A 24,084-nucleotide genomic window follows, 5' to 3' on the forward strand; every position below is an offset into this window, starting at 1 on the left:
GTTTGTCAGTTCTGGGCAATAGTCTATATTCATTTAATTCAGGCAAAGCCTGTTTTACCATCTACACACAATGTTTTGACTGATACACCTTGCCTCATCAGGTAAAATGCTAAGTGTATACTGGGCTTAAAGCGACATGTCTGGACTGTCATTTTAGAATATACTCTGGTTGGAGCCCTCACAGAGAAAGACATTTTCTCATGAAATTATTTTGGCCAGTATATGGGACCAGTGCCCACCCAGCATCATGATGAATTTGGGGAGTCATGATAGGTAGCGAAATTTGGTTCAGAAAGCCAGATGAATGACTGGGGGGAACATTCTACTAACCACACAATATCTCCATACTCGTCAATGATTAAACCTTGGCCCTCAGAGGGCTGTCCCTTGCATTATGATATTATTATTATTTATTTAATCTGGCAGAGCTAAGGCCAGTAGGCCTTCTCTTCCGCCCAGCCAGACTCTATTTCTAATTGAATACAATTGACTTTTATTACATTAATACAAGACCGTAAAACAACGTAAAAGTGAATAATGAAAGTAAAAGTAAATAATGAAAGATATATTCCGTTTTAATAGAAGTTTGCTATAGTTCTATAAAATTTATATATAATTTACTATTTTTCAAGCACTCAGAAATTTCTGTTTTTCAGAATTCAGGATCCTTGAAGTCTGCCAAAGTTATTGGACCGATGTTCGCGTAGGCTTCTGCGGCTGGTGTACATGGTGTGTGGATAAGCTTCAGGGCTTCTACCGTGTTGTCTTGGTGTTATTGGCTGACGTTTCGACCGCTGTGTTGTGGCCATCTTCAGAGCAGTTGTTGGATAAGGAAATAGTCTGCCAGTACTTATATATATAGTAGTCTCGATGGGGGGGAGTACTTGCTTATCCTTCATACAGACCTCAACCGGATTGGACCATGTAGGACCAATCAGATGCCAGAAGGAGAACCTACGGCCTATCACAGCAAGTACTCCCCCCCATCGAGACTACTATATATATATGAGTACTGGCAGACTATTTCCTTATCCAACAAATGCTCTGAAGATGGCCACAACACAGCAGTCGAAACGTCAGCCAATAACACCAAGACAACGTGGTAGAAGCCCTGAAGCTTATCCACACACCATTATTGGACTGATGTTTTCCAAATAAATAAAAAAATTAAATGCGTAGGTAAATATAAAAATATTGCATACCTTTTTTTAGAAAAATATATTTCACATCAAGCACTAAGATATTGCTGTTATCCTTTGAACTAAGGAACAAGAGATTTATGGTTGAAGCAAATTAAATAGAAATTGCGGTTTCATGGGACATAAATTTCAAGCATACAAAAACATAGTAATATGTAAAAGTAAATACAAAATATATCTATAGAAAGGAAATTCACAAAATATATACATTCAGTAACGGTTCTAACTGCAGATCTTATTAAAGAAACTTCAACTTTCAATTTGAGATTCCACAGAATGCAATATTCTTTCCCTGATTTTAAAATCTAACAGTCTTTCCAAAATTAAATCATCAACCAGAAGACGGGAAAAAATAAATTACAGAAAAACAAATACCTGTAATGCCTGACCACTGAGATTCTGTAGTCCTTGAAGATTGGCCAGTCCTTGTAGACCTTGCTGTAAACCTTGCTGTAATACTTGCAAATCTGCTCCACCTTCGTGATCCTAACAGAAAATAATAATGCTCTCGTTAATTCGCAGTAATCATGCCTGCCATTAGATAAGTGGCTTACACAGCCAAATGTGATACATTTTTAAAGCTTTCTTTAAAAGATAAGCGAAGTTATAAAGTATATCTATAATACATAAAAAATTTTAAATATGAATGAGAGGTTTTCAGGAAAAATTTTTAAATTCACTCCACTAGCCATAACAGAGAGGAACAGATATTAAGGGTCTTTAAGAATAAGGTGCTTAGGAAAATATTTGAGACTAAGAGGGATGAAGTTACAGGAGAATGGAGAGAATTACACAACACAGAACTGCACACATTGTATTCTTCACCTAACATAATTAGGAAATTAAATCCAGACATTTGAGATGGGCTAGGTATGAGTATATAGTATCCATGAGTGAATCAGAAATGCATATATTGTGTTAGTTGAAAGAACTGAGGGAAGAAGACCTTTGGGGAGGCCGAGACGTAGATGGGAGGATAATATTAAAATGGATATGAGAAAGGTGGGATATGATGCTAGGGACTGCATTAATCTTGTTCAGGATAAGGATCAATGGTGGGCTTATGGTCTCTAAAAACCATTTGTAAGCCATAATTCTTGCTTGTAATAGTTATCCCCACCTCAAAAATTAAATTCTTTACACTGTCAATTAGCATAATTTTCAATGACTTCATACATGGAAGTGCCAGCCAACCTACATACTCAAATCTGATTAGTAAAAACAATTCTGTTCTCAAGTATGCAATTAAGAATTTGTATTGGATTGTTCACCTGAAGACTGAGGGCTATTGCAAGTTCCACCATTGTCTCATCATCTGCATCAGGTGGAATGTCCAAAAGAGGTGGGAATGCACCAGGTGCACCCAACAGTGCTTCAATAGGATTCACATTCACCGACACACCACTGGCACCTGCACCTGGAGTACAAAGTTAGATCTATCAGTGTATCACTTCCAATACTACATTTTTATTCAAGTTTACATCAAATATAGTTCCTAACCAAATATAAAAATATAGTGATGGCTAAAACCACAGGCCTATTTATCATAAAATCATGTATTTTCTTTTACAGCTTCTTAATTTTGCTGTATCTTAAATCTGTCACCAACAAAAAATGGTTTATTGCTACAGTAGAACTCCATTTATCTGAACTGAAGGGGATAGAGCCATTTTGGATAACATGTTTTTTTCGGATAATACACAGGTACTATTTTCAACGGTGCACTAACAATTGCTTCACATCTACAGCATTAGAGAAGTGAATACACGCGGAATTAGTTGCCACCTCTCATTCAGCCATAACTAGTAAAATTTTTGCGTAAGGGACAGGTGGAACAAATCATATGTAAACAAAGAATAGCTTTTGCTTAATAGGACCAACATACACATGCTGGATGCTACTGAACACAAAACAATTGAACCGCGAGTATGAAAAGCAGATTTCTATATCTATTGCATTACTTAAAGGGCATTCCCCTTATTTGTAGTCTTGCTGTCTCATTGGAATGCACTGACAGACCTTTGATATATAAGACGCAGTTATAATTCAGATAGTATTTTTTCTAAGAAAAAAAAAACTAGGCTCTGTATTTTTATCCTATCATTTCAGTTAAGCCAGGTTTTGTTAATAGAAATTCGGTTAAGTGGAGTTATACTATATACTACCACGAAAAGAGATTTATTACTATTATAACCAATAAAACGAGGTAAAAATACTGTAAAAATCATTAGCTTTCAGTGTCAGAACTTCTTCTGTATTTATATAAAAATGTTTCGTTTTTAACAATATGAAAAATGTTTTAACATTTTAGCCACTATTAAAACAGATTTATAAAATGATTTCTCTATATAAAAATTACCAAGGAATGTGGAAAAAGCATTTTTATAAATGAATTACAAACAAGAGAAATTAAGAATCCAGAATTCAACCACAATGTTGCGATTGAAAATATGAAAAAGAGTTTTATTTTACTATTGTAAGCAGTCTAAAATTAAATCTTTACATTTAATTCAAATTACATCTTGTCTTCAGTATTCTGTGGAACCCACTTTAGCAACAATTAAGGCTGCACCTATTCTGGAGTCAAGTTCACCATGTGGAGAGTACGATTTTTTTTTTCTTCTTAACCCTTATGAAGTCACACAGTCCTTCCTAACATTTGTACTTGCATTTGGTATTACTACACCCTAATTAATAATTTGTTTTGGAGGTAATACTTATTTTGTGATATTTGCCTAGATATTGTTAAAATGATCAACTTAAAGGTAATATTTTACATATAATATTACAGGGTTAATTAGCAAAAATTCACAATGTTATAAATCTAAAAAGTCTGACACCTAGCAGACATTGTTCAATCAAATCGTCTTCATTGTCTTTGCATACTTTCAGAATAAACTTACATCTATACACAGGATAATTAATTAATAAGGGGTATCAAAAGTAAATCGTGTTAATTCAGTTGTGTCAATGTCATGCCCTTTCCAATTTTCGAAACATTTCTCACAAGCCAATAACAATATCTACTGTATTAAAACCTAATGGGACAAAACTAACTATTTCTGTCTTTAAACGAAGCTTAAGACAGTCTTGAAAGTTCACAACATTTTAAACGAAACAATTTCCGAAGTTTTGTGTGAAGTGTGACACTGTATGGGACAGAAACATAGACATTACAACAAAGTGAAGAGAAATGACTAGAAGCATTTTGAAATGTGGATATGGCGAAGAAGAGAGAGTGTGAAATGGACAGACAGAATAAGAAATGAAGCTGTGCTAGAAAGAGTGGGTGTAGAAAGAATAATGCTGAACCTGGTCAGAAAGAGAAAAAGAAACTGCCTAGCTGAAGGATGCATTGGAAGGAATGGTGAATGGAAAGAAGGTTCAGATGGTAGATAACATTAAGATATGTTGAGGTATGCAAAGACTAAGAGGAAGGTGGAAAATAAGGAAGACTGGAGAATGCTGGGTTTGCAATGAAAGATATGCCCTTGGGTAGAAAACTATCAATGAATGAAAGTGTTGCAAACAGAGGTGGAGTGTGTGGAGAAAAGTTTTAAAGATGGTAATGGAAAAATGAAATCTTTTGTAATAGATTAAGGGTATGGTATATGGTAGCCTTGCTGGAAGGAATGCCTAAACGTTACGCAATGGAGACTTCGAAGACAAAGACTGTTTGGTCGACTGCTACCTATCCTGTTAGTCCGCTGGTAGAATGGATCCCCTCATTTTCAAGCTATCAGTGACCTAAATACCTTTACTGTGCATGCATCCTGAGAGTCCGTGCACACTTCCCCACATGTTAAATGCCTACTGCTATTCATTTTCATGCATATAATAGGTTGATTAAGATTAATTTAAAATATTCACAATGTTTGGAATCAGGCTCATCCCGACCTTCAAAACCTGTATGTTATTGTGAAATGAAGTAGGAGTTGAAATGGATACCAATGAAGGTAACTCCTTCACATGGCATAAAGGCTCTTGGGGGGGGGGGGCATAGAAAAGTCCCATGCTTTCTTGACCTCTGCACTAGAATAAGGTGGTGTGAAACGCATACCAATACTAAGTAAATTTCTACATGAAAAGATTGATGTTTTACAGTAAGTGACGATTTTTAGAAACTTGAGATAATTATCGATACTTAACTTTTGACAATTAAAACATATAATTTTATCAATATTATATTTGCATTACAATGAACCATTTGGAATTTCATGACAGTTTTATTATAACAGAAGATGCTTTCCAGGAAAGAGAAATTATTTATGTGGTTATTTCCGCACTGAAAGTGCAAAAATATCTAAGGTATGTTAAGGAGATCCTGAAAATCAATACAGTTCATCCTGCAAATTGTTATTGTTTTTTTAAAGACAATTTTGAAAAGCAGAGTGAATTCAGCTATACTGATTGGCAGATACAAACAAGCTTAGTTCTGATCACCCTGACTTTCTATCCAGCGAGCAGCTAGATTATAAACAATGAGCTTGCTAACCAGCCAGGCTTCATCTTGTACATACTTTAAGTCTAGAATCATTATGAGTGAACATTATTTTAATCGAAGGAAAAATATGAAGTCCAAATCAAACTTGAACCACATATAAATAATCAATACAGAGCAACAACTTCCCCCTGATGGTTATTACGAAACAGATGGAATATATTCACTAAAATATGTAATTGTAGTGACCATACAGTACATTAAATTGTAGGAAACTCTGAATGAGGTCAACCAACTAGATTAAACATATTAAAATAAGATTTACTACTTGTTTTTACCATCAGCTACCGTCCACTTATACGTACCAGCATCTGGAGCAAGTAAAACCATTGGTTCAACGCTGTCCACTTCATAATGCTGTTCTTCAGTTGAATCCTGTGAAGGTTGCGATACTGGACCTTTCTCAGACTCTAGTTCTGTAGCTCCACCTAGAATCGCATTTCAACTCATAAGCATTCTCGCCACATACAAATTTATATTTGACTCAAATACACCAATTTTAATCAAATGCCACTACCTGGGGTACTGCAGTGTGGAGGACTGGGAATCAGGACCCTGCGACGCCTCAATCGAGGACGCAACACTCTGATGATAGCTTGTTTGGCACTGAAGCTCACAGATGTGTCCTCACTTAGAAGTAGCTGCAGATACAGCTTGGCCGCCATTCCAACAGTTCCCTCCATGTCACATGTTGTAAATGCGTGGATAATTTCAACAATAGCATGAACAGTAGCTTCCACGTGTGTCAAACCTGAATTAAGTAATTAAATCATATTATAGTACGTACTTATAATTAAACTGGTTGCCAAATTACTTAAATGAACAACATAACAACAAACATTATTAAATCAATAAATAAATGCATATTGTGAAGTACTGTGCGTCTCACGTCCTGAGCTGAGAACTCCTTAGTGCTTATAACCACGCCTCTTAGGTCTGCTATGATCGTCACGGTAGTTGCAGTGTGCAGCACGGTAGCATATTACATGTTATGAAAACATTATCCTATGCCATTCCAGGGGTTTTTACTGTTTACAATACTGGAGATTCTAATCGCGATTACCACTATCACTATTATCTCTGATGGCAATTTCCGAAAATATGTGTATACACTAGGTCACTCTTTGTTCAGTCTGGACAGCTGCTGAATTACCATAGAAGAGCGTTTCTCAAAGTACATTGCCAGGGTTCCGTGAGTCTCATATGGTTTTAAATTTTATTTTATACTTAGTGGAGACTGTAAAAATATATAAAAGTTACGAAAATATGAACCAATAATAACATGAAACGTCATCGATGATGATGATGATGACGATGATAATAATAATAACAATAATAAGCTGTAATAATAACACTATGCTATTATAATCTAAAACAGAAAACAATACTCATCACTTTCATCACTGGATTCTCTGCATAGTACGTGTCCAATAAAATAAAATACCAAAACGGACAAAACGCAGAAGTATAAATGAGACTACAACTTTCCGCCATAAAACCAGATTGCAGGCTTAAAAACCAAACACATTCGTCCTACTGAACAGAATAAAATTATTGAGATACTAGCTTTCACTTGTCTGTTAATCATTAAATACAGTGCGCTCATAGCTCGGCCGAACCACTAAAACATTCAAATTTGAAAATTGTACTTTCAATAATTGTTCCTTTTAAAATTATTCATGTTTATTTTTTTATTTCATCATCCTTAATTAAAAGTTTCCTTGTTTATTTCATCATCCCTAATTAAAACTTTTCTAACACCTGTTTATATTATTTAATGGTCTGGCAGAGTTATGAACGCACTGTACTAATAAAGTACGTATTACAAGGATTCTGTGGTTACATTTAAGGTTAAAAGGGATTTCGCGGTGGAAAAAGTTTGAGAAACACTGCCATAGAGAACAGAGTTTACGGATATATACACATAACAACCGAGATCACGATTAGGTCGATAATCTCTAGTAGAGACTGTAGTCTACCACTGGTATTAGTGTTTAGAACTGATGAGAAGGACATAATTTATTTTGTGAGGGAATAGCCTATACATTCACTTGTCAATGGTTGATCCTGCTCCATAGCTAATGAAAGGAATACTGAAAAGACTGATGTGTTGAATGCAGGGTAGTACTTGTAGGACCTCCCTCTCTCCCTCTCTATGTCTCGCCCCGCAAAGAAACAGTTCAGGAAGAGAGACAGGGGCAGTAAGGTAGTTGTAAAATGGTGTTGAAACCTTTCGGAACATGAAAATACAAGCTGAAACAAGCACAACTAGGAAAAAACTTACCCTTATCCTGTAACTTTTGTCAAAAGTAGAATGGAGCAATTAAGTTCTGGGTATGAAACAAAGCTGTACCTAAAGTATAACACTCCAATTCTTGTTCCTTTACTTTCTCTTTTGTATCTGAACCCCGTCCAATTCAACTCTCATTTCATGATGAAATGGTTATGCAGTAAATGTGGACATAAGACTCCTGCCTCTAAGTGCACACCATGTGTTGAAAACCCAATTCATTTATATAGTTCTGTTACATGCAGCTCAACAGTGAAAAGAACATTATCATAAAAGATGGAGGGTTATAAAAAGAAGACGTCTCAAAAGATGGAGGGTTATAAAAAGAAGATGTCTCAAAGTATTTGCAAGTCATTTATAGAAACATTACACTGTGTGCTTACATCACAGAGTACACTAGAAAATGCAGAAGTAATTTGAATGCTGCTGCTATAATGTATACTGAGAGCTATCCTGGCCAATGCTATCTTACTGTCAATCTTTCCAGAGAATGGATCACCACATGACAGCAACAGACAACATCCTTTTAAAATCCTCCTGTCGAGTGCGGTAGACCACCAATTTGGCATACAACTGAGATCAGAGAAAGATTTTACAGATGGTAGCTGAAGATCCTACTCTCAGCACACACATCCGATTGCTTATGTTGTAAGATTCTCCCATGACCTTGTTCTCTCCATCCTACATGATGACCTGTAGCCATATCAATACACTAGTGTCCAAGGTCTGTTGACAGATTTCAATCGATGCATGGACTACTGTTGATGGTTAACTGCGATACAGCAGGACTTGAACTTAGTAGAATGTATTCTGTGGCTAGATGAGGTGCTGTTCTCTCAAGAGAGAGCTTTCAATTCCCAAAATTTCCACCTATGACAGCACGACAATCTCCATGTAATACATGACAAAGCATCAGGTGCAATGGAGATTGTATGTGTAAGTCAGCATTGTGAGTACCATGTTGGTGGGACTTTATTTGGTTCCAGGAAACCTAAACAAACAGCAGCTTTCCTGCACCATGTGCTGTAATTGTTGCTAGAACACATTCCCTTGGCAATTCGAGGGCAAATGTGGTGCCAACATGACGGGACACGGCAAGAACTGGAAGGAATATTTCAGCAGAGATGGATTGGAAATAGAGGAACCATATGTTGACCTTGGATTTCTTTTCGTGAGGATTTTTAAGTAACTCGTGTACCGAAAACCCCCCAAACAATGTCGAGCAAACTACACATTAGCTAGCTTGCATGGAGCCCTGGCTGTACTTACGACAATCACCTGTGCCAGGGAAAGGAAGAAGTTAGTCAACAAGCATAAGTGTGCATCAAGATGAAGGATGGCCATTTTAAATGTCAAACTGCATGAATGTACATTATTAATAAACTTCTCCTACAGGCTTATCATCTTTTCTTTGTTGTTCCATTTGACAGTTGTTGTGTGTGTGTGTGTGTGTGCATGCGTGTGTGTGTGTACACGCGCACACATCCATATGGCAAATATTAAATCTATTATTACTTATGGATCAGCATTTTGGAAATTTCAAATAATATAATGAAGAAAAAAAAAGTACTTGTGATAGAAATGGATGTTTTTGAAGATGAGTCAGAATATCTACAAAGTCAACTAAAACACACAATTAATGAATACTGATAGCAGACCTGTTACAATGGTTCAATGAACTTGTAAACACTTATATGGTTAAGTACTCTTTGTCCCTTGCGGCAGCTCAAGAATGGTGAGAAGATTTCTAAATTTCAAATAAAAACAACAAAAATGAAATAATTATAATTCCGAAACGTGGAAAAATGACAAGATGAATTAAATTTAAAACTATTGTAAGTGACAATGTAAACATATGAAAGAAATAATACATATCTCATACTAGGGCTTATATTTATAAGTACACAATACAGCATACGCATTCTGTACAAATAACTATGAGATAACAGATGTAATTCTGTACAAATGAGAATTACAAAGACTTGAAAATATTTAATCTATATTTACAGCTTTGAAGAACATTTAGTTTTGAATAAACTTAGAGGCCTCAATTTAATAAAAGATATTAATAAATTGCAATACATAAAATTAATTTAAATGCTGGTAATGAAATAAATTAGTACTGCCAAGTAATAATTTAATATTTTTGTGGAAATAAGCATTTATTGGTTCAATATGTAGAAAAGGGAATCCTGAATTTCATGTATGTAAATAATAGTAATGTTGTTATATTAATGCTCATTTCATCAATAATTATGTAATAAACAGCAATTAAATTAGGAAGAAAATATGAATTCTTAATGATGCATATCTCATTTATGTAAACAAAATTGTAGTATGTTAAGTAACTATAAACTAAACTTTTGAGCACGAACTGATGATCATGCAAGACACCCAAATGTCATATATTTACAAATTTATATTGTGCTTTTAACTTGTAACTAAATATCTATCATCCAAGTTACAAGACATTACCTGGTACACAGACTGGAGCCAGAGCCATGTTGGCTGGATGAGCTTGATGTAAAAGCCACATTGCTTCCATCAACTGCACCATTAGGTGTCTGCCACCTTCACCAGGTTCGAGTTTGATACTTGGGCTTTTCTTTTCTGTATCTGTTATTTCTGCCGGAAAAAAAAAAAGGAATCTCCTATTATTTAATCAAAATGACAAACAAATTGTTACTCAAAATACTACCTATGCAAGAAATAGTAAATATCAATACCCTAAAAACAATATACTTTCACTTGGTAATGAGTTTTGGAATAATATTCACAGGAAATTATACAGATAGTAACAGTATATTTCTACTACAAGAAAGAGTAATTAGAATAATAGTAGGTGCCAAATCTAGGGAATCGTAAAGGACCATTTTTAAAACACTACAAATAATGCCCATGTCTTGTCAGTATATTTTCTCATTATTAAACTTCCTTGTATGTAATCGCAAAAACTTTGTAACTAATTCAAAGTTCATAACATAAATATGTATAAAAATGACTTTCATACTCCATCGGCAAGTCTAGCATGCTATCAAAAAGAACTGCATTATATGGCAGTAAAAATTTTTAATAGCCTCCCTATGGATATAAAAAATCAGACTCAAAACATAAGATTATTTAGGGCCAAATTATAACAGTGCCTAATTTGTCACGCCTTCTATTCTATAGGTGAATTTATGACATTCAACAACCTTTGTGTTGTACTAGTAGACTATACTGCAAAACTCTTCTATATATATATATATATATATCAATCAGACTGTGACTAAAATTAAGACTTTATAGTAACTTACTACAGTGGAACCTTGATGCATCGTTCCTGTTATCGTCATTTTATTGCCTTTTTTGTTCCCTTCTTTTTGGTTCCAGAAATAGTCCCATATAAATATCGTTATTTTTTCTCGGGTCTATCGTTCCTCAAAGTATCGTTTTATTGCAATGATTGTTGAGAAATAACAGTCCCAACACCATATTTTCCTGCATGGATAGTATTCTTTTACTTTGAAAGGGCGAACTTTTTGCTCTCCACTATCATATTTGAAGCAAGAGGATGCAGAAGATTGTGATCTGGAGACTGTGTCAAAGTTCGTGGAGAAACGTAAAATGTATTATGCCGCCATGATACATGACGTGATTTGTCATCTTAGTGCAGAGTGCAAACTCTTCATGCGCATTTGGTAGAGTCAGTTAATGCGGAAATTAGTTACTACGTATGATCTGTGCTATGAAGACAGGTATTAGATTCTGAACAGTAACTTATTGATTAATCATATTTTTCCACACAGGAATGATGTGAAGGTGTATAAACACTTGATACAGTATTATTATGGAATATATTATGCTGGCTGCTGCCAGGAAGTCAAAAGGAGGATAGCAATGGCAAAGAAAGCTTTTAATATAAAAAGGAGCATCTTCTGCGGACCTCTGGAAAAAGAGCCAAGGAAAAGACTAGTGAAATGCTTTGTATGGAGTGTGGCATTATGAGGCAGAAACATGGACATTACGACGAAGTGAAGAGAAGCGAATAAAAGCATTTGAAATGTGGATATAGAGAAGAATGGAACATGTGAAGTGGACACACAGAATAAGAAATGAAGCTGTGTTGGAAAGAGTGGGTGAAGAAAGAATGATGCTGAAACTGATCAGGAAGAGGAAAAGGCATTGGCTGGGTCACTGGATGAGAAGAAACTGCCTACTGAAGGATGCACTGGAAGGAATGGTGAATGGGAGAAACGTTTGGGTAGAAGACGATATCAGATGATAGACGACATTAAGATATATAGATCATATGAGGAAACAAAGAGGAAGGCAGAAAATAGGAAAGAATGGAGAAAACTGGGTTTGCAGTGAAAGACCTAGCCTTGGGCAGAACATTAAATGAATGAAATGACTGAATGAATATTATGCATCATCTTACCTACGAGATTTGTCATCTTAATGCTGTGACTTGTTTAGAGTTGGCTGTGGTACAACACAGTTGCTGATCTCCACAGTGGCAAGTGTTCCTGTACATTGTTTATGTCCAATACATATTTATATGCTTAGACACATACAGGAGACGTATCTTTGTAGAGTTACTAAAGAGCTAGACAAGTTTCGGCATTATTTTCATGCAATATGATACAGGTCTAATTTGTGACGCAGGTTCTAGTTGCATGTAATACAACAGTATAGGCTAATGGAAGCCCGCATACTTTAAACAGTAGTATTAATTTTATGGGAATGGATTTGTGGTAACATATATCTCCATTCTGAACGCATCACGAATCTGGGTTTATAATTTTCACATACTTAATTTCTGTCTAAATTATTAGTAATGACCAACATCTCGTAAGAAATAGTGAACTAATTTCTACGTCATCCTCATCACACGCATGACTTGGTACGATGGTGTGGGAGGTGGTAAAACTCCACTTTTCTGTTTACTTCAGTATCGTTCTTATCAGAAATACACTATAGAATTTAGATGTAAAGTGTGCACGAAACGAAAGCTAATTGCATATTTTTTCTGCAAGAAATAGTGTACATCACGTTCTAATAAGAGCGCATTCAATGTAATCATTAACCCTTCTGTTGTTCGTTTTATAAACTATTTAAACAAACAAAAGATTTTTTATCGCAAGTTTACAAACAAGAATAAAATATTATGACACACATCCATTATGATTTTGTATTATTTATGATTATTGTTAAAAATTAATTATGTGGATATTTCCCCTTAAATCATCTAGGGAACACTGGGATACGTTCATAACTCTGTTGTGTCTATTATACACCTAAATATGGTAATTTTTATGGTTTCCCGGTATCATTGTTTTCCCGCATTTATCGTTTTCATTCCTTGTTCCCCAAAAAATTAAGGATTGAGGTTTCGGATGTTGCATGCTCTCTCTCTCTCTCTCTCTCTCCCTCCCTTCCCCCTCTTTTTTCCCTCTCACACTCTCACAAACACACACATGCACATACACACTATTGATCAACACGAATATAATACAACATAATATACAAAACAGGCTTAAAATTATGATATTAGAAGACAATTAAAAAATAACAAATTTTTTCAAACAAACAATTCATTTTTACTAACCTGGGGATTCTTCACTCACTGGTGTCTTATCTTGCTGATCTGCAAATTTGGCTAAATTATATGGTCTTGCTACAGCCACACCTCTAGCAGTCAAAACTAGTCGATAGAAAGCTTCTGCATCGAGATCCCTTGGATCTTGAACTTCTCTCAAAGCAGCAAGTGACTGGTGAATGTGATTAAGCAGTGCCTGGTCCTGCAATAAAATAAATGCAATATTAATCACACCTTGAAAAACTGCCAATACTTGAGGAAATCACAGTTCATATAATTATTACATTTCCTTAGTCTTCGGTACAGACCACATTTATGAACAGAAATAAATGTATGGGTATTCCACTATGTCCTGGAACTTTACATTTCCAATGCTTAGAAGCTACCTACAGGTTTCATTATCACGGCAGATAGGTATAACAGAGGAGGGTCGCCTAGGTTCAATATGTCTGCCTATTCCAGGCAACTGAGGGCTTAAATTACAAAATCAGATCCTTCGATTGTAATTAGTTTTGAATATATTATAACACAACTAATTTAAGAGAAAGAGAAACAAAAGAAACATCACAGTTTAAGCAGAGAGGTATCAACTACTCTGTTGGACTCATGACTGGCTACTTCAGGCAACTGAGTGTTTAAATTACAAAATCCAGACTTCGACTTATATGAGAGCTCTACAGAAATCAACTTCTGATTGTCGATTGTGGATTGCTAGATTGTTGCAGGAACATGGCGCTAGGGCAGTAGCATGAGTAAAAACGTAATAATGCTCTCATGCATCGCACACTCATTTCCGTTCAGAAGTCTGTGAGAAACAGCTGTTGATAATGGACGCGATTATTACTCGTCCCGCGAGTTGTGGGGTCCGTTTGATTATTCGATTTCTTCACGTAGGAGTTAACACTCCTGAGATTCACCGTCGATTGTGTCGTGTTTATGGCAAAATTATGTTTGATAGTGTTGTACGGGACTTGTGTAAAAAATTTAAGAATGAACGTGAATATGTGCACAATGAGGGAGGTCCAGTACGACATTCAATTGTGACTGATGAACTCGTTCAACAAATTGAACACACTGTGCATGAAAGACGTCATTTCACAATTTCTGAACTCTCTGAAAATTTCCCACAAATTTCAAGGACAAGTCTCTATGAAATTTTTATGGCAAGGTTAGGTTTTCACAAATTTTGTGCACAATGGGTGCCGAAAAATCTCACTGACCAACATAAAGCTCAGAGAATGACCTCGACCTTAATGTTCCTTCAGCATTACCACAATGATGGTGGTCAATTTCTGAACAGATTCGTGACAGAAGATGAGACATGGGTACAGTTCGTGAATGCTGAGACCAAAGAACAGTCGAAGCAGTGGATGCACACCCAATCCCCAAACAAGCCAAAACAATTCAAACAAACATTCTCGAACTGGAAGATAATGGCTACAGTTTTTTGGGATCAAAAAGTAGTATTGTTGACAGAGTTTATGGTGCCTGGGACCACAACAACAGCAGATGTTTATTGTGAAACACTAAAGAAGCTTTGGAGAGCAATCCAAAACAAACGCCGCAGATTGCTCTCCAAGTGTGTCCTTCTTCATGACGATGTGAGGCCCCATACTGCTGCTCATACAAAGGCTTTATTGGACAAGTACACATGGGAAAATTTCGAACATCTGCCTACAGTCCAGACTTGGTGCCAAGTGACTACCACCTCTTTCCCAAGATAAAGAACTTGGTTATCTACTCAGCACTTCAATGACAATGAGCTCATGGACGGAGTGAAAACCTGGCAGAGTACACAGGCGGCATCCTTTTATGAAGAAGGAATACACAAGCTAGTCCCATGCTATGACAAGTGCTTGAATTTATATGGCAACTATGTTGAAAAATAGTGTCACTATCCAGGAACGTTTTCCAGGCAATAAATAGTTTGTAACATTGTTTGTGGTTTTTTTTTTTTTGTAGCCAAATGGAAGTTGATTTCTGAATAGCCCTCGTATACTCAAATCTAATACTAAAAATAACAAACATCAAAATATACTGGAGCACAGCTTCGGTAGCTTCATCTGAGTGCTCACCACTGCAAAATGTAAAATCTGGTCGACAACTCATTATAATAAACTCAACTAATTGATGAAACTCTAATATTCACAAAGTAAAACCTCGTTAATTCTAAGTGCTTGGGACAAAAAACACACACACTTCGAATTATCTACAGCAGGAGGTGGAGGAGAGAGAAACCTGCCTGAGAGTCTATAAGACTAATGATATGAAAATTATCTGGGGAGGAGGATAGCAAAAAAGTTGAAAAAATCGCGAATTGACTTAACTTGTCACGTCACTCCAGTTTCCGAATCATTAAGGTTTTTAATAGTCAATCGACCTGTTTTAAACTGCTGTTTTAGTGCTTTAGACCTGAATTACATCAAAGGCTTTCACACATATCCGTCAGCACTGTTCATTCTGACTACACTATCACTAATAGAGCCTTAAATATATCCATTGTATTCAATTTTCTAATACATCTCGAAAGGAATCTCACTAGTCATTTCCAATATGCATAGCTTTAAAGCAAGCTCTGACTTCTTCATTCGAAGGCTGTGTATGACTGATGGTATCAAGCAGTAGATTCAGCAGTGACACATATTTTAATGACAGTTCTTGATTGTGAGGGAAACTTGGTCTTAGTATAAGCAGGACATTTCTACTCTTACAAGCCAGTTTTCTTTCCAGTGCTAGCAGCCATTCTCAGAAAACTTTTCCCACCATTCACATACATACATACATACATACATACATACATACATACATACATACATACATACATGTTCTGCCCATGGGCAAATCCAGCATTCTCCAATCTTTCCTATTTTCTGCCTTCCTCTTAGTCTCCGCGTATGATCTAAATATCTTAATGCCATCTATCATCTGATATCTTCTTCTGCCCCTAACTCTTCTCCTGTTCACCATTCCTTCCAGTGCATCCTTCAGTAGACAGTTTCTTCTCAGCCATGTTTGTAGTTTTTCTTGGGAAGGATAAATGCGGTAGCTTCCCGTTGCTTTCCACATCCATATATTTTTCGATAATTTATATTTACATGGATATTTTCGGTATAATTTTATTGCCGGCTATCCTAATGTGACATTTGTGATAGTAAATAAAACGTTACAAGAGACCTTTCGGTGTATTCCAACTCTTGCTTCAAACAAATCACTGCTATTGCATTATCTTATTATTGCAATAATGGGTCTAGCCAACAGCAACGTTCTCAAACAATATTATGATCACTGGTGCGATTCCAGGTGATCAAATACGAAACACAAAAATGTCTATTTTGTGATTTCGAATTTAAAAAATTGTGTTTATGGGATGAGTCCTCATATACATTCGAAATAAAATTAACCATATTTCGAATTAACCACATTATAAAGCACACAAATCCTTCTATATTAAACTGAGGAACAACCAGTCCTTTAAAATATGCACTACTTTGAATTAACCAATTTCAAAATAACGAGATTTTATTGTATTTGATCATCAATCTAACGAGCATCAGACATAATGAACAGTAACAAAATGGAAATAATGTCTTTTGGGCAAGTTTGCACCCATGATACTTGGATTTACAGACAAGCATGAGAACAACTAGACTCCAATGGATGACATCTTTCACTTTGTCTACACACACTTCACAGGATGTTTTGACAACAAAATCCCAGTCCACATTAAGACAGGCCATCAGCTACAAATGATCCTACAATCTTCACATATGATGGATTAATATAACGAAACTTACCTTGTAGCTGTGATATGCTGTTCGTGTGGGATGCAAGGCTGCAAGAAGGCATTTTGTATGAAGCTGAACACATACTGGCGTCGGCAAGGTAAGGAGTTGTGTAGCTACATCAACAGCTGTTGATCTCTGTGCCACTTTATTCTCGTCTGTTGTTGCACTGCCAAATAATGTGAAGCAGCCATCCAGCACTTCCAGGACTCCTGATATCATTCTGAAAGATACATAATATTGTTTAGTCATGAACCTCATGACACCAATAAGACATCGTTTGAGGCAACTAAGCCAGGAGGTAATGGGGAAGGATGGCCAGTTCCTTTCCCCCTTCATCACTGCATACATCTCTGACAGTAACATATTACACTAATCAGACTTCAGATGAATATAAATAATTGTTCTTCCTCTGACACATATTGTCCAGTGAGATGTACTGTCTGATAACAGATGTACACAGTGCTTTTTTTTTTTTTCAAGAGGAAAAGATGGTGGAATTCTGTTTAAAATAATGGAGCAGACAGGGAGATGATCATTACACAGTGCACTAGAAATTAAAGGCCTAAACAGAGTTCAGAAAAAAAAAAATGTTAAAAACATAATTAATCCTTTGATATTAACATGGATTTAATTTGTATTTCTTCAGAAAGGTGCAATAAGATGAAATTTACTATACTTACTTACTTACTGGCTTTTAAGGAACCTGGAGGTTCATTGCCGCCCTCACATAAGCCCGCCATTGGTCCCTATTCTGAGCAAGATTAATCCAGTCTCTACCATTTTAATATTATCTTCCCATCTACGTCTCGGCCTCCCCAAAGGTGATATTTACTATAACAATTATTTATTTAACTCTAGTAGTTATATGAAACACAAACCAGAAAAATAGTTTAGTAATAACGAAGATTTACTAGTACACATTATAGTAAACTTTTATGAAACAGGTCTCTGGGAGTAGTCATCTTGTATTAGTAAACATGTCTGTGCTATAGCATCCATAGTGCTCTATTGTTTGCTACCAGTTGCTTACATGCAGGACCCCATTTGGACTGCATATACCTCGACATTGTGAATTTTCTCTCTTCACTCAACTCCACTCACGAATTTTTACAATTTAACTTGTCGACTGTTATTGTTGATCAATAAGAGACTGTAACCGTTACGAATCACTTGACACCACTGTGAATGATCTATCGCTTCATATTCTAGAGTTACTCTGCCTCGGCTGTCACACAACCCGCCAATTTGTGCCTCAACTCCCAATCTACCGCATATCACTAGATGACATCACTTGCTCCAACTCTTGGATACATTGATCCTTCTTTTGTCGATCACCACTTACTTCACTGGAATAAGGCATGTAGTTTAGAAATTATAAGAAGGACAAAACAGGCCTGAAAATGTGTCAGTCGACTTTCTGGGATGGCACCCTAGTACTGGACCAAACTTATACACATATTCACTTCAAAAAAGTGCAGGAACGGCAGAAAAAAAAAAAGCAAAAAGCACTGGATGTACGTATCAGCTAGAACCTCATCAGAGGTTTTATATATATATATATATAATTTCGTTATTTAATTATGCTATATCAACTATAGATTATTTGGTGTCGATGATATTGGGATAGCTAGTAGCTATCGGCAAGATGAAGCCAAGGATTCACAATGGGATTACCTGACATTCACTTTACAGTTTGGGAAAACCTCGGGAAAATCCAACCTAGTAATCAGCTCAAGCAGTAACTACGCCTGTGCACAGCTCCAGACCAGTAGGCAAATGCACTATTCTTGAACTCCACTAGTGGATGGGATAATTTATCACTACTAGTCTTGATATAAACATATACACAAATATTGAAATGTGCACAAAAATTTACCGAAATTTACTATGAATATATAATTACTGTAGTTAATATAATTTATAATGGGCTGGATATCATGCAAGTTGTTGTTGTTGTCTAGTGCCTTGCATCTGGCAATGAAGCCATTAGCAGTCGTGCTTTCCAACACTTTTGAACTGTAGTTTCTTCTGATCTTAATGCTTCACAGGTCTTCAAGTGATCTTCATTCATTTCTGCTGGATTGTTACACAGGACACATATTGGTGAAGCCGAGATACCTATTCTGTAGAGATGACTTGCTAGACAGTCATGATTTGTCAATAGTCTGAAGGCTGCAACTGCTGTTTTCCTTGGTCTCTGGGGGATTATATCTGGGTTGGAAAGTAGTGTAATCCATTTTTTGTCTTTAGCTTTGATTCTATTTCTTGTAGGTATGAATGAGAAAATTTTGTAGTGATCAAGCATTTTATTGAGGAATATGAGAAATTAAATTTAGAATTTTGTTTTATTGTTGTGCCTTTCTTTGCAAGTGTGTCTGCGGTTTCATTCCCCATGACTCCACAGTGTGCTGGAATCCATTGGAGATGGACAATCTTATTAAAGTTTTGGAGTTGTGTTAACATTTTGTAGCATTCTCTTATTTTTGTTGACTTCTTTGTAACATTTGAACATATTCCCTGAATTGCAGCTTTAGAATCTGAAAGAATTACTGTCTTGTTATATTTATTTAAGGGAAGATTTAATAATAGTCAGAGAGCAATGTGTATAGCCTCTATTTCACCATCATAATTTGTTGTGTCTCTGCCAACAGAATGATAAAAGGAAAAATGTGTACATGTAACTCCAGCTCCAGTAAGGTTTTCTGTGGTGGATCCATCAGTATATATGTGAAACCATTCTTCTGTAGGGTATCTAGTATTGATCGTTTCCAGTGCTAGAAGTTTTTGTATTTCTTTTGGTGTGTCTAATTTACTTATTTCCTCTGTTAATTCCAAACTGAAGGTAGGTTGCAATAATTCCAATGGATTTTCTCTTATAAGTAAATTTTCTCTGGTGTTAGGAATGTTCAATTTGGATTTAATCTGTGTTACCTTTTCCAGGAAACTACTATGAATTTTAAGGATTGAAGAAGAGAGGTTCTTTTCTGTCCATTTAGAGTTTGGCAGTCATAACATTTTCTCATGTTGGAGCAGTGCTTGTTCTTCTATTTTTGTTGTTATTGATGGGATCCGTGTTAAGGCAAGCATGGCATCAACAGGCGTGGATTTAACTGCTCCAGTAATTAGGCGAAGAGTCTGATTTTGTATTTGTTCAAGTTTATTGATGTTAGAATTTGCTGCTGTTATTAATGCTTCAGAACAGTACAAGAGGTTTGGTTTAATATACATTTTGTATGTTGTATTAAGGACTCTCCTTGAGCAGCCCCATTTAGCACCAGCTACCTTTTCAGGATTTGCAGTTTCTTTTCAACCTTTTCTGAGATGTTTGTTATATGTTTTTTCCAACTAAGTTTTCTGTCGAAAGTGATGCCCAAGTATTTGGCATCATCAACTGCTTTGAGTGGTTTGTCATTATAATTTATGTTAATATTCACTGGTTTATATTTTAGTGTAAATAATTCACAAGTTGTTTTTTCTACATTAATAGTCATGAGGTTTTTGGAGCTCCATTCATATACTTTGTTTAGGGCTGTTTCTATTCTATTTCTATTTAATCCTCCCGGCTAGGTCCGAAGGACCCGTTGACCAACGACAGGTGTGGTCCCCCTTGCATAATGGGGGTTTAAGTTGGGTGATGTAACTGCCACATTGTAAAAACTGGTGCCCGTTAAGAAAACAGTTACATGTAAGCCACAACATACATGAGTATGAGTCCTAAAGATAAACATTCCGGAGTTAAAACTGTCCCCCAATCGGATCTCCGGGTGGAGACATCTTTAGGCAAATCTCACCATATCATGTAAGTAAATTTACCACATTCTCTATTATTGCAATATATAACGGAAATAATTCTGAAATTTTCCCTATCCAAAATTTTTACACGATTAGTGTAAAATATTTTATTATAGTGTAATGTTTTTTTTACTCGACTCTGTCGGTAAATTGGTCTACACAACTGGCTTCATATGAGTTAAGTACCAGTCATTAGTAAAAAAAAAAATAAAATAAAATAAAATTAGCCTAAAATAATAATAAAAAAACTTTGTACAACATAATGCCTTAGCAGTACACAGAAATGGAAGGATATGATTGCAAACTCATGTAAGCATTTAGTGTTTAATGATTATGATTTATGATTTTCCTTCCAATAACCATTATTGCAAAACAAAATGTCTCCTTCTTAATAAATCTGTGCTTTGAAAATATTTAATATCAGTTTATATTAACACATAAAATGGTCGATTAACACACAATTTTCAAAGAACATTAATATGCCAGAATGTCACTTGCAACACGCATTTTGCATATTAATCTGGACTGCAGTTACAACTGTTATGTCCATTCTAAAGTCCAATAAATTCCTGTAATATTATGTATAGTACATACTGCTTATTGTAATCATGGATAATATTATCAATCAGCTAATGTTATCACTTTCATAAAATTCTGCACAGGGAACTACTAAAACATTGCAAATCTCTTGTTTATTGTAATCAACAATTCGGTTTATGTTATTACTTTTTTGCAGATTTATGAATTTTGTCCATGATTATGCATTGGAAATATAGAATGTAATACATCTCTCTGGTCAACGTCATGATTTGTCAAGGGCAATCGACAGTTGAAGAGAATGGTTTTCCCTCTCAAACAACAAAACACACATAGTTTGGCTTGCACAACTTTCAAGAAAGAGACAGAGGTAACTGAAACACAATGCAGTGGCATTCACCCCCTCCCTCCAAGACCCTAAAAATTTTATGGTAGCTTTCTCTTTTTAGAATTGCTAATAATAAGACCAAAGATATTAAGAGTTTAGTTTCAGTTATTGATTTCTGATGGTCATATTGTTGTAGTAAACTATGGCAAGTGTGCAAAATAAAAGTAAAGATTTAAACAACAAAAATAACTTTCAATTATTAAGCACTATGACAAAATACCGAAAATGAGTCAATGCAATGAAGCAGTGCAGTCATAAATTTCACAACACTTTCGTGAAAGCTGTTAAAAACTGAGACCAGTAAAGAAAAGCTAATCAGGCCTTGCTTGAACACAGTTATCCATTCAAGAATGAAAGTGATAAAGAGTGTAAACTACAATGGACTATAATGATGGATTCACGGGCTATCAGCCCAATTAAAGTTGTGGAATACTCCAAGCTTCCGGCTACTGACTCTGCAGCCATCTTCAGGGAACTGATGATACCGATGTCTGAATGTCTCTCATATATATATATAAATTGGTTCGGTCAGATGATGAGGGATTGGCTAGCGGTGGGACCAATTCGGGGCAGGGAATGCTGTGTGTTCATAAGCTCCACCCCTACCGGTGTTCCTCTTGTGATGTTGATGTAGGTTCTCGCGAGGACTTTAGTCTGTTCAAGGCTGAGGTTCATGCCTTGCTGAGTTGCAGGCCACCATCCCTATTGAAATTGTTCTTTTCTAATCTCATTTCAATGGCCTCCAGGATTACTCGTTCCCAATAGTGATTTGATTTCTTGACGATCTTGGTCTGATTGAACAGGATCCTGTGCTCATTTCCTATGTTGTGTTGAGCCACGGTTGATTTGTCGGGGTAATGTAGTTTAAGGTGTCTCTTATGTGCTTTCAACCTGTCGTCTATAGTGCAACCAGTCTGCCCTATGTACGTTTGTCTGCATTCACATGGGATCTTTAGAATCCTGGTGTTCTGAAATCCTGGTTGTCTTTTACTGGGCGCAGCTGGCTTTTTAATAGTGTTGAGTGGTTTGTGGATTGTTTTGATATGTTTCTGAAGAACAATGGACTGATTGACAGTCTTGTGTTGTGTAACTGTGTGTGGTGAAAAGAAAAGGTAATACAACAACAACAGACGATTTTCTGAAATGCTGATAGTATAGTATTGTCTCACACTGAAAATGTTTTTTGGCCCATTGTTATGTTATCAGATTGGCAACATTCAAAAGTGATCATAATAAGTGGCGTGCATTCTATTAAGAAATGAGAACACACCTGTCCAATGAAGTAAGCTGTACTGGGGCAACAGCCACATTGTCTGTTTCTGTGCTTGTTCCTGCAGCTGTCTGGGTTGCAGCAGCTGATGTACTTGCAAGATCCTCTGTTTCTTCTGGCCAACCAAAAGCATCTTTTGTTTTCCCATACCTATACAACAGTAGATATTCATGTAAAATACACAACAAACAATTGAACACTATACTAAACAAATAACCACAATTATCTTGTGATATTTCTTTTAATTATGATGATGAAATAATGAAACTCCGAAATTACAGTATACAATAAATCATCATCTTTTTCGACTTTCTTTCTTTATAGTTTAGTCATCTGTATAACCAAATGTTTCTAAGTTCCTCTTGTAAGTTTTTATCTTAACATTATATCTTCTACATGAGTCCTCTATTATAATTGGTTATGTTATAACTCTTCACTCATTTGTTAAACATAGCAATGCCATCTGATAATAATTAATTTCTCATGTTCATCATTATTGATGAAATAACAATTTTTAGTTCTATCTCATGTAATTAAGAACTAAAATTAAAAAAAATTATTTTACCATACCGGGAGGTGAATTCACAACCTCTGGTACGGATGTCAGACATCTTACCACTGGGCCACACACAGCTCGTAAGCTTGACTACATTGTAGACGGACGACTTTCAATTAAGAGACACCACAACAAAGCCTTGAAGTGCAGTGCGTTTACACAAGTGAAATGCACGATAGAACTTA

General features: G+C 35.8%; 1 protein-coding gene across 5 annotated transcripts in view; it reads right to left on the reverse strand.

The window, feature by feature from the left end:
- Positions 1 to 24,084, reverse strand: part of poe (E3 ubiquitin-protein ligase-like protein poe) — a 214,135-nt gene that overhangs the window by 96,444 nt on the left and 93,607 nt on the right. For 3 of the 5 annotated variants that reach the window (XM_069839628.1, XM_069839629.1, XM_069839625.1), the window contains exons 42-49: positions 23,344 to 23,493; positions 17,366 to 17,576; positions 13,581 to 13,773; positions 10,466 to 10,618; positions 6,215 to 6,451; positions 6,006 to 6,128; positions 2,471 to 2,616; positions 1,575 to 1,685 (exon numbers count right to left, since the gene is read on the reverse strand). In XM_069839628.1, coding sequence (XP_069695729.1) covers positions 1,575 to 1,685; positions 2,471 to 2,616; positions 6,006 to 6,128; positions 6,215 to 6,451; positions 10,466 to 10,618; positions 13,581 to 13,773; positions 17,366 to 17,576; positions 23,344 to 23,493 — 1,324 coding nt within the window. The remainder of the gene's footprint in view (positions 1 to 1,574; positions 1,686 to 2,470; positions 2,617 to 6,005; positions 6,129 to 6,214; positions 6,452 to 10,465; positions 10,619 to 13,580; positions 13,774 to 17,365; positions 17,577 to 23,343; positions 23,494 to 24,084) is intronic. The other 2 variants (XM_069839627.1, XM_069839626.1) reach the window with 2 other exon arrangements.

This window comes from Periplaneta americana, chromosome 11 (assembly GCF_040183065.1).
Source record: "Periplaneta americana isolate PAMFEO1 chromosome 11, P.americana_PAMFEO1_priV1, whole genome shotgun sequence".
Lineage (NCBI taxonomy): Eukaryota > Metazoa > Arthropoda > Insecta > Blattodea > Blattidae > Periplaneta > Periplaneta americana.